This window comes from Hyperolius riggenbachi, chromosome 2, assembly GCF_040937935.1.
Source record: "Hyperolius riggenbachi isolate aHypRig1 chromosome 2, aHypRig1.pri, whole genome shotgun sequence".
NCBI classification, from domain to species: Eukaryota; Metazoa; Chordata; class Amphibia; order Anura; family Hyperoliidae; genus Hyperolius; species Hyperolius riggenbachi.
Genome location: NC_090647.1, coordinates 31,800,148 through 31,812,540, shown reverse-complemented (window position 1 = coordinate 31,812,540; position 12,393 = coordinate 31,800,148). Strand labels below are relative to the sequence as shown.

Sequence of the window (12,393 nt, the reverse complement as noted above, 5' to 3'; positions counted from 1 at the left end):
CTGGCGCTGATAGACCAGGCAGCGCAGGGGTCTAGGGGGGGCTCTGCGGCGGCGCGGATAGCGGCGAATCGGGGCAGCGGCGATCGGTGTGCTGACGCAGCTAGCAAAGAAAAAAAATTACGCAGATCGGCCCAGCAGGGCCTGAGAAAACCTCCTGCGCGGCTTACCCCAAACTACGTTCGGGGTTACCGCCAGGAAGGTTATAGTGAACCAGAGACGAAGCACCCTCATGTATTTTACCATATATATCAATGGGAACATGACAGTAAACACCTACCCTGCTATTTGTTTCATTCTTTTCTGCTAAATCTGCCTGTTATCAGCCCTGATAAGAATCCCCAACTGAGCATTCAGTCTAGCTTTGCCCGGAATGATTATAGCTGAGTCAGTCTTCTGTGATGTCTTTTCAAGCCCAAGCCTGCCCCCTTGTGGCTCTGCTTTGCTGCTTTGAGGATAAATAGCAGGCAAGTAGAGACACAAGGGGGCAGACTTGGGCTTGAAAAGACATCACAGAAGACTGACTCAGCTATAATCATTCCAGGAAAAGCTAGACTGAATGCTCAGAAAGCAGGGTATGGGTTTACTGTCACGTTCGCATTGATATATATGGTAAAATACATGAGGTTGCTACGTCTCTGGTTCTCTTTAAAGGGCAAAACCACTGCGCGGCCGTGTTATCGCTCCCGATGACGTCACCAGGAGTGTACTAAACAGACGCAGACCGTACTGACTTTAAAGTCTGAAATTCCAGAAGTGAACCGGAGGCGGGGCCGGAGCATTGGTGAGTGGCTGCGCAGGCACAGGATGTCTGCGGGGAACCATTAGAAGCCCCAGATAAGCTCAACTCTGACCCCCTCATTCATGTACATACTTCCAGACGGTGCATTACATGATTGTGCCACACTGCTATTTTAAAATGGTACGCAGTGCCATTGACTTATATTGCGTCGTGTACCTCCCGCAACGCTCGCTAACGTGCTGCAGCTTCTGCGTCGGGGGGGGGGGGGGCAATTCTGTCTCAACAACAGAAGAATGTTCCATTGACTTTTCTGGCACCAGCGGTGGGGAGTCGAGCAGCCGAGTTCAGTACAAATTGGAGCGGTTTCAGCCTGCTAGTTGGTAGTCCATAAAGTAGTACGTGAAAATTGTCCAAATGAGATTATAAAAGTGCATCTACTAACACTTTATTAGTGTGCTCAGTGAGATACGTTTTTGAGTTGGGGATGACAGGAGCTGGTTAGGGAGCGAACGTGAGGAATAAAAGAGAGAGAGAGAGAGGATATTACCCCTAAGCACTGTGCTTTGGGAACTGAAGTTATAGGGGTGCCATTAACATTTATTGCTATATCTGGCAGAGAGGTGGACAGAGACGGTGGAACGATGATTAATGGGGATGGAGAGTCTACTTAGACCGCAAGCTTTCAGAACAATGGCATCATGCCTGATGAAGAATCTAAGGAGTTTTGAAAGCTTGCTATATTAACCACTTCCCTACCACGCTATTTTGTGCTGATCGGTGCTGCGTGGGCTCTCCAGCCCGCAGCACCGATCAGCTAGCAGCCAGGCCGATCAGACTTCCCCCCCCCCCTTTTTTCCCCACTAGGGGGATGTCCTGCTGGGGGGGTCTGATCGCCGCCGGCTGCTTGCGCTTGCGGGGGGGGGGGGCTCTTCAAAGCCCCCCTCCGCAGCGCTTCCTGGCCTCCTTCCCCTTCCCTCCCTCTCCCTCCCCCTGTGAGCGGCGCAGGACGGATTTCCGTCCTGCGCCTGATGGGATAGGCTTTAGCCTATCAGATGCCGGTGATCCCCGGCCAATCGGAGGCCGGGGATCACCGATCTCCTCTACGGCGCTGCTGCGCAGCAGCGCCGTATACATGTAAACACCGGGGAAGGTCTTCCCCGTGTGTTTACATTTACCCTGCGAGCCGCCGATCGGCTCGCAGGGTGTTCACGGAGACACCCTCCGGGAACTGACATGGAACGGCCGCTCCATGGAATACACTTCAGGATTCAGGGGCGTGTATATACGCTCCGAGAATCCGGAAGTGGTTAATACTTCAAGTTGATCAATAAATTGTATAATCTTTACCCCACAATTGTCATATTGTGAAACAAAGTATTAAATAAAAGACCACAAACTGTGGCCATTTCTCATGCATGGATTGTAGTAAATATACTTCTTATCCACATGAATTATATGCAGATTAGGTGGGCAAACATTGGAGGTGCTAAAGGTGCGTACACACATACCACTATAGTCGTTTGAAACGATCGTTCCCCGATCATTTCAAACGACGAACGTTTAAAAAAAACAGCCAACGATCATTAAGTCAAACGATGGACAAGCTAGATCGTTAAAAACGAAAGATCTGTCCTGGCGGATTTCTTTTAAACGACGATCGTTAGCAAAAGTAGTACATCGTTAAACGGTGGTTCGTAGTAGGCAAGACATGCGCACTTCGTTTTATAGTCACAGCACATTAAATTTTCCCCTCGCGATGTAACGTTCGTTCTATGATTGTGACCAGTGATGCGTTGCATACTACAGGATTATACCATTATTTTTATTTTAACAGGACAAAGTGTACTTTTGTATGTTTTGTCAACACTATATTATCTAGATGCTCTACTACATACCGACAGTATAAAATAGAAATTTAGTTATGTCATATGCGTAACGTTAGTTTTACAGTGTAACGTACGTTTTGAACCGTTCGTTACGTGCGGGCGGAACTTGCTATGATGTAACTTCCAGGAACCGTATGTGACGTTGTTCCGGATCGTTCGTTAACAAACGATCAGATCGTTACACACCTTTAAAAGCTAGGTTGTTCTTTCGTCAATTAACCACTTGCCGACCGCACACTCATAACGTGCGTCGGCAAAGTGGCAGCTGCAGGACCAGCGACGCAGTACTGCGTCGCCAGCTGCAGCCTAATTAATCAGGAAGCAGCCGCTCGTACGAGCGGCTGCTTCCTGTCAAATCACGGCGGGGGGCTCCGTGAATAGCCTGCGGGCCGCCGATGGCGGCTCGCAGGCTAGATGTAAACACAAGCGGAAATAATCCGCTTTGTTTACATTTGTACGGCGCTGCTGCGCAGCAGCGCCGTAAGGCAGATCGGCGATCCCCGGCCAATCAGCGGCCGGGGATCGCCGCCATGTGACAGGGGACGTCCTGTCACTGGCTGCACAGGACGGATAGCGTCCTGTGCAGCCCGGATCTCCAGGGGAGGCAGCAGGTAGGAGAGGGAGGGGGGAATTTCGCCGCGGAGGGGGGCTTTGAGGTGCCCCCCCCCCCGCCACCCACAGCAGGCAGGAGAGATCAGACCCCCCCAGCACATCATCCCCATAGGGGGGAAAAAGGGGGGGCAATCTGATCTCCCTGCCTGCACCCTGATCTGTGCTGGGGGCTGCAGAGCCCACCCAGCACAGATCAATCAAACCAGCGCTGGTCCTTAAGGGGGGGTAAAGGGTGGGTCCTCAAGTGGTTAAAAGATGGTTTGTCGTTCACAACGGACGATCGTTGTCGTATGTGTGTACGTAGCTTTAGTATTGGGTAATCATTCATACAGAAAAGGGAATTAGTAGGTAGTTGCGTGGTGAACAGACAGTGGCATTAGTTGGTGGTGCTTGGTGGACGGAAAGTGGCATTAGTTGGTGAACAGACAGTGACATTAGTTGGTTGGTGCTTGGTGAACAGACAGTGGCATCAGTTGGTGGGTCCTTGTTGCACAAACAGTGCATCAGCTTGGTGTGCTTGATGGACAGACAGTGGCATAAGTTGATGGGTGTTTGCTGGATAGATAAATTGATGGGCGCTTGGGTAGGCAGATATTGGCATTAGTTACATAGTTATTTGGGTTGAAAAAAGACAGATGTCCATCGAGTTCAACCAGAGAACAAAGTACACCACCAGCCTGCTCCCTCACATATCACTGTTAATCCAGAGGAAGGCGAAAAACCCTTACAAGGCATGGTCTAATTAGCCCCAAAAGGGAAAAAAATCCTGGGTGTTTGATTAGGCAGACGATGGCATTAGGTAGTGGGTGGATTAAGGCAGATGTACAGGTTCGGGTGACACAAGGAGGTTCTCTAGTTTTTGTGTAGGAAGAATCTCGGCCAGTAGAAGAGACCTTTTCTTTTGAATCACTCTTTTAACTGCTGCATTAATATAGTACCAAAAATATTCCACAGAGCTGTACAATGAACAAGCAGTGCAACCGCAAACTGCCAATACATATGGTGAGCCGGAGGCGGACAGGTAAGGGTGTCATCACAAAGCTTCTCCTGCTCTTTTCTGTAGAAACCACCCGCATGCGCTATCCAATCACAATCTGTCGATCTTGCCGGAAACTGATCACCTTAATTTAGGTGTCTTCTATCAGCGGGTGGCTACACTTAGATTGCCGGCCTCTGGGTCACGCTTTCAGGCTTGCACAGAGCGGTGCACCGGATGTGGCGTGTGAACGATGATGTGTGTGTGGTGGACACTAGTGACGTTCCAGGCACTGCAGTATATGGGAGGATATACAGTACAGACCAAAAGTTTGGACACCCCTTCTCTTCTGTAAGGCCTCCAAACTATGAATTAACACATGTGGAAGTACATAACCAAAAAGTGTGAAGCAACTGAAAATATGTCATATTCTAGGTTCTGCAAAGTAGCCACCTTTTGCTTTGATTACTGCTTTGCACACTCTTGGCATTCTCTTGATGAGCTTCGAGAGGTAGTCACCTGAAATGGTCTTCCAACAGTCTTGAAGGAGTTCCCAGAGATGCTTAGCACTTGTTGGCCCTTTTGCCTTCACTCTGTGGTCCAGCTCACCCCAAACCATCTCAATTGGGTTCAGGTCTGGTGACTGTGGAGGCCACGTCATCTGGCGCAGCACCCCATCACTCTCCCTCCTGGTGAAATATCCCTTACACAGCCTGGAGGTGTGTTTGGGGTCATTGTCCTGATGAAAATAAATGATGGTCCAACTAAACACAAACCGGATGGAATAGCATGCCGCTACAAGATGCTGTGGTAGCCATGCTGGTTCAGTATGCCTTCAATTTTGAATAAATCCCCAACCGTGTCACCAGCAAAGCACCCGCACACCATCATCCCTCCTCCTTCACAGTGGAAACCAGGCATGTAGAGGCCATCCGTTCACCTTTTCTGCGTCGCACAAAGACACGGTGGTTGGAACCAAAGATCTCAAATTTGGACTCAGCAGACCAAAGCACAGATTTAATGTCCATTCCTTGTGTTCTTTAGCCCAAACAAGTCTCTTCTGCTTGTTGCCTGTTCTTAGCAGTGGTTTCCTAGCAGATATTCTACCATGAAGGCCTGATTTACACAGTCTCCTCTTAACAGTTGTTCTAGAGATGTGTCTGCTGCTAGAACTCTGTGTGGCATTGACCTGGTTTCTAATTTGAGCTGCTGTTAACCTGCGATTTCTGAGGCTGGTGACTCGGATGAACTTATCCTCTGCAGCAGAGGTGACTCTTGGTCTTCCTTTCCTGGGGCGGTCTGCATGTGAGCCAGTTTCTTTGTAGCGTTTGTTGGTTTTTGAGACTGCACTTGGGGACACTTTCAAAGTTTTACCAATTTTTCGGACTAACTGATATTAATTTCTTAAAGTAATGATGGCCACTCGTTTTTCTTTACTTAGCTGCTTTTTTCTTGCCATAATACAAATTCTAACAGTCTATTTAGTAGGACTATCAGCTGTGTATCCACCTGACTTCTCCACAACGCAACTGATGGACCCAACCCCATTTATAAGGTAAGAAATCCCACCTTTTAAACCTGACAGGGCACACCGGTGAAGTGAAAACCATTTCAGGTGACTACCTCTTGAAGCTCATCAAGAGAATGCCAAGAGTGTGCAAAGCAGTAATCAAAGCAAAAGGTGGCTACTTTGAAGAACCTAGAATATGACATATTTTCAGTTGTTTCACACTTTTTGGTTATGTACTACACTTCCACATGTGTTAATTCATAGTTTGGAGGCCTTCAGTGTGACTCTACAATGTTCATAGTCATGAAAATAAAGAAAACTCTTTGAATGAGAAGGTGTGTCCAAACTTTTGGTCTGTACTATAGGTGATGGGGCGCTGGTGACGGGACGCTTCTCTACACAGATGCCGATCCAAATACTTGTACTAAAGATATCCCTAAAAATTGCCTGAAGGCCTCTTTAACCCTTTAGCAGCTTCAATAGAGTTATCTTGTTTGAGACAAGTGCGCTGCTTTTGTCCAGCAGAACTCGTCGTGCTGTAAATTCTTGGAAGGCTTTGATGTCTCTCTACTCGCAGAAGATATAGAAACTGAAAGCAGGAGTCCTCTGTTATTGTCACACACTGCCTCGTAGTGACAAGTGGCCATAAATACACATTACAGCAGAACTAATTAGTAGCAAGGAAATGTAACAAATAAGGAATTACAAAAAAAAGTGCTAACATAAATTGGCCTGGCCAGCCTCTAAATAAATTGTCTGCTAAAGGGTTAAGGCCTAAGGGTAGCCATACATTTCTCTATTACTAGATTTCCATTAAGCGATTGATGTTATTGGACAATCAACCACAGTGTGGTTGATCAAAAGTCGAAAAACTAGTGGTCCACACACACCACAAAAGAGACCAGATGAGATTCTCCGTTGCTAATTAATCTGAACAACTTGTCTTCATGCTATGAAACCAAAAATCGATTGCGTTGAATGAAATCATGTTGCCAATTCCTTTTATGATCGATATTTTCCATTCTGTCCAAACGAGTAAATTGGTTTGACCAGATGTCAATTTCCATTAATCAAGCAGATCCAATAAAATAAACCAATCCTACAGGAAAATTGAGTAATGTATGGTCACTTTAACTAAGCTCAAACCTGGAAAAAACAAAATCGAATCACTGATAAATGAAATAAACGGTGTACAGAAACGACGAGGTGCACAAAATACTGTGGGCCAAATGCATCTGCTGCTGCCATACACCTCGCTTCCTCTTCTCTCTGGCTTCAGCTGGTGGATGGGTCAATCTGCTGCAACCATGTGATACCCAATGCAGGAATGATAAATGTGACTACATTTCCCAGTATCCCTTCATTATAGTACAAACAATGTCCTCATGGGGAGGTGGGGCTTTTAACTCTCAGGAAGTGGATGGTGAGCAGTCCTAAGGCCTCAATCTGCTGACAGTTACTACTGATATTAGGCCTGTGTGGGTTGGTGAACATCTATAGGCAAGAAGCTACACAGTGAGGTTTTCCCACTCTAGTGTATTTTGCAGATTTTAACTCTCATCAGCAGGATTGGTTTGATAATTTGCCTTAGTCGATTTTAAGTTTAGTTGGAACCACTATTTTAAATGACTACAGTAACATGGCATCTCATTTGTCTGCACCGATCGAGAAACTACTACCCTCCCCACCTTCCCCCAGTCTATGAGATCACTGACCGTGAAGCCTATCCATTCACTAGGGACAAGTGACATCACTGAGGCTGCAGCCTATCCAGTCACTAGAGACCAGTGACATCACTGAGAATGCAGCCTATCCATTCACTAGAGACCAGTGACATCACTGAGAATGCAGCCTATCCATTCACTAGAGACCAGTGACATCACTGAGAATGCAGCCTATCCATTCACTAGAGACCAGTGACATCACTGAGAATGCAGCCTATCCATTCACTAGAGACCAGTGACATCACTGAGAATGAAGCCTATCCATTCACTAGGGACAAGTGACATCACTGAGACTGCAGCCTATCCAGTCACTAGAGACCAGTGATGTCACTGAGAATGCAGCCAATCCATTCACTAGTGACCAGTAACATCACTGAGACTGCAGCCTATCCATTCACTAGAGACTAGTGGCATTACTGAGAATGCAGCCTATCCAGTCACTAGAGACCAGTGGCATTACTGAGAATGCAGCCTATCCATTCACTAGAGACCAGTGACATCACTGAGAATGCAGCCTATCCATTCACTAGTGACCAGTGACGTCACTGAGAATGCAGCCTATCCATTCACTAGGGACCAGTAACATCACTGAGACTGCAGCCTATCCATTCACTAGAGACCAGTGACATTACTGAGAATGCAGCCTTATCTATTCACTCGAGACCAGTAACATCACTGAGAATGCAGCCCATCCATTCACTAGAGACCAGTGACATCACTAAGGATGCAGCCTATCCAGTCACTAGAGACCAGTGACATCACTGAGACTGCAGCCTATCCAGTCACTAGAGACCAATGACTTCGCTGACAATGTATTCTGGAACAGATATGCTTCTAGTTAATATGGCAACCATTAATTTTAGGACAGGTACACTTTAACATGGACATATTATTCACCAACATTATCTTTTATGGCTTGCCTCTCCTAGAAATCAACAACAGCATGGACAACGCTGAGGAGCTGTCCTTGTGTTCAGACACGCGTTATGATGGATTTGCCAATGAAGCCATCACTCCAAGCACAGACGGGAGGACCAGCTGCAGCTAGGATTGGGGACGGGCCGTCCTGGCCGAAGCACTGCAGATTTTCACAGGGTGTTTCTGGAACCTGCGCTGATGTCAAGACTTTCCTAGACAGGGACATTTTGGGACTACTTCAAGTCGGGATATTTTGTTTATTTTTGCAATTTGTTCATATTTTTTGTTGTATAATCTTCTTGGACTGTGATGTTGTATATATGTAGAAAATAATTTGATCCCTCCTTGTTTTGCCTTTCTGTGAATTTGTGAATGTGAGTGGAACACGAGCGAGTTCTTGCGTGTACAAGAGTCGTACAAACGCTGAAAACGCAGTATGATATAGAGTTGGGTTCTGTTAACGCACTTTAGTCACCATCTGTGGTCCTTGAGGAGGTCTCCTCCTAGAGATGTCCCAGTCTGCTAGACACATATTGTCTAAAACCTCCAAACCACACGGCTCATGCTGTGTAGGTCCCGGATGTGATGACCGACCCGTCAAGGCATGGACTCACAAGATCTCTGAAGGTGTTCAGTGATATCTTCCACCATTATCATCCGGTCCTTCAAAATCTTAGGTCAACCTCCTCGATTTCTCATTATAGGTGAAGGTGCCAGTCTACTTTAGGGGACCCAGAAGGAAACTTCATAGGGAAACTCTACTAATGTGATTGAGTGGGACAGCACCTTCTTGAACTGATAGGTTTCCAATAGGTTGCAGTAAACCACGCCTACACTATTCGGCCAATGGTAATGCTTCATGCTGTAGAGGGTGCCGTGATTGGAGAATGGTTCCCTATGAGGTTTCCCGCTACTATAGCTCCTAGCTACTCTCCTTTTGTCACCATTACCGCTGGCTCAAATCCATGTACCAGAGGCCTTTGCCAACTGCATGTTATGGGCAGTCTGTGATGACTATTTAGCTGAGTGCTGGTTATCTGCTTAACTGGATACCTGCCACTAAGACATTCTCAGCAGGTCCTTTAATATTCTAGGTCAACCTCCTGGATTTTTCATTATTAGCAAAGGTGAAGATGCTAGTGTACTTTAGGGGGCTCGGCAAGAAACCTCATATTAAAATTCCACTAATGTGATTGGGTGGACGGTACCCTCTCAAACTGCTTGGTTTCTAATAGGTTGTAGTAAACCATGCCAACACTATGCGGCCAATCACAATGCTTCATACTGTGGAGCAGTGTTACTCAACATTCTATGGGTATGTACCCCTTTTCAAAGCCTATACTGGCCAAGTACCCCCTGATATGGTAAAGACTAACTCAAGTACAGACACACTTAAAAGTAGTACATTATAATCATTTCGTAAAGTGAACCTAAAGCCACCCCAAAAAAAAATGCGATGCACTCACCTGGGGCTTCCCTCAGTCCCCTGCAGATGATCGGTGCCCTCGCAGCCCCGCTCCGATGGCCCAGGACCCGCCGGCGAACACTTCCGGTTTGGCCGTCACCGGCCGGCAGGCATGGGAACGCGAGTGATTAGGGGGCGATATACAGGCTGGGAACGCGAATAATTACTCGCGGTCCCATGCCTGTCGGCCGGTGACGGCCAAGCCAGAAGTGCTCGCCGGCAGGTCCTGGGCCATCGGAGCGGGGCTGTGAAGGCACCGATCGTCTGCAGGGGGCTGAGGGAAGACCCAGGTGAGTTAATCTCATTTTTTTGGGGGTGACTTTAGGTTCACTTTAACAGTTTCCCACATTTGCTATTGGTTTTTAATTAGCTGAAATACTAGTTTGGCTGTTTGTATAGGATTTATTATTTTCAGAAACTATACATTTATTTAACTTAAATATGTCAAGCCCAAGTACCCCCTAGACCCATCAGAAGTACCCCTTGGGGTATGTATACGACATGTTGAGAACCTAGGCTGTAGAGAGTGCTGTGATTGGGGAACTTTTCCGTGGGGATTCTTACGGGGTTCTCTAGGTGAATATGTCCTGTGGAGTTGGAGTCAATTTTGGTTACCAGGAGTTGGTGGTTTCATAAACTGAGTTGGATGATTTTTGTACCAAATCCACAGCCCTGGTAAGTATTAGACTAAGGAGTCGGAGCCATTTTGGGTACCCGGAGTCGGAGGTTTCATAAACTGATGAGTTGGAGTCAGGTGATTTTTGTAACAACTCCACAGCCCTGCATGTGACCCAAAGTTTTGTGCACAAAGCATAGAGCTGCTAGGAGAGGGGGGATTTGTTCCTGTACGCACAGCCATCACCTGACCTTCCCAAGCTCCTCCCCCTGCTTTCTTCTGTGAAGGGAGTTGGGCAGCTCTGAGTTCACAGGAAAAGTCTGGCTGATGCTCCCTCCCCAGCTCCTCGCCAACTACTGCACCACTTGTACAGTGGACAGCATTGCAGGAAGTGACGAGAGGTGGGCCACAAGCTAGAACGCAAAAAAGTTAGTCATTGATTTCCCGTCTGCTGCCTACTTGTACACTGCGGTAATAGCTGGAGGGGGACCCAGGTGAAGGAGGGGAGGTCTGACTCCCCACCACTGCCCCCTTTCTGGCTGCCACCCCCTCCAGGCTACCTATACTGGGGGCAAAACCTATACCTCAGGTGGCAAAAAGTCTAGAACTGACCCTGATTGCATCAAACCCGAAACAAGCATGTAGCCAGTAAGGTAAGACTATCTCATCTGGATACTCATTCAGAGCATACCTCCCAACTTTTTGAGATGAGAAAGAGACACTTAAGCCACGCCCCTGCCACACCCCTAATCATACATACCATAAAGATTTCATAAGAAAAATATGTTGTTTTATAATTCAAACTACACTGTTCCTTTCTATCCTGTTTCATTTTCCCTATTCATATTAACATTTTTAAATCAGAAATATATCAATTTATAGAGAACCCGAGGCGGGGTTCTGTGAATGAAATCCCCATACAGAGGCTGGGTCTGTCTATAGAGCCCAGCTTCTGTTGCTATATAGATCGCCCCTAAGCCCCCCCTGTGCTTTGTAATCCCCCCATAAATAACAGCCGCGCTGCTGACACGCAGCTTGTCAGAGCGCGCTGTTTACCTCTCCTCTGTCAGTCTTGGCTGCTCCCCCGCCTCCTGCGTCCCTTCCCTCCAATCAGCGGCGAGGGAAGGGACATGGGTGGGGACTGGAGCAATGCGGGAGGTAAACACAGCGCGCTCTGACAAGCTGCGTGCCAGCAGCGTAACTGTATTTTATGTGGGGATTACAAAGCGCAGGGGGGGCTTAGGGGTGATCTAGATAGCAACAGAGGCTGGGCTCTATAGACAGACCCAGCCTCTGTATGGGGATTTTATTCACAGAACCCCGCCTCGGGTTCTCTTTAAAGGATGGGAATAATGTTTAGAGCCAATTAAACACATTTTTCAGTACAGAACTATATATATTTACATAGAAAGAGGGACAAATGAGGGAGAAAGAGACAGAGGGACAGGGCTCCCAAAGAGGGACTGTCCCTCTAAAAGAGGGACATTTGGGAGCTATGATTCAGAGTGCCACAGCATTCATAGATAAAGGAAACCAGCAATGGCGGCCTCCTTCTTCTGCTCATGGCAGGTTTCCTTGAAGTTTAGCTTCTGTTGCTGGGGCTCAGCATGCAGAGATACATATGAGAATCTGTTATCTCTCTTCACCCCGCTCTCACCTCTGATAGGACACAGTTCAAAGAAAGTCTGGAATTTTCTGTTGATAATCTGCTACCGTACAGCAGTCTAGATTTCTACCACAAGGTGGTGCTGCGTTCCATGACTGGGTTACTGTATAAACGGTAGTTTTAGTAGTTCAAAACACTTTGAGGGCCCTTCCACACCCAATGCATCGAGTAGCGTTAAATCGCATTGAAACTGACGCAATGCAATTTTTTTATTTTTTTACCATAAGGATGTGACTTTTTCTGTTTGCAACCCACACCTACTGCGTAGCGATGGGACCAAA

At 47.1% G+C, this 12,393-nt stretch overlaps 1 protein-coding gene across 5 annotated transcripts in view; it reads left to right on the top strand.

Annotated features, from left to right (window-relative positions):
- GDPD5 (glycerophosphodiester phosphodiesterase domain containing 5) overlaps positions 1-8,712 on the top strand; it is a 239,227-nt gene extending 230,515 nt beyond the window's left edge. For 4 of the 5 annotated variants that reach the window (XM_068266612.1, XM_068266613.1, XM_068266615.1 and 1 more), the window contains one exon: positions 8,377-8,712. In XM_068266612.1, the coding sequence (XP_068122713.1) occupies positions 8,377-8,495 (119 nt within the window). In that variant the 3' untranslated portion in view covers positions 8,496-8,712. Of the gene's footprint in view, positions 1-4,191; positions 4,259-8,376 lie in introns of all 5 variants that reach the window. The other variant, XM_068266614.1, reaches the window with a different exon arrangement.
- The last annotated feature ends 3,681 nt before the right edge of the window (positions 8,713-12,393 follow it).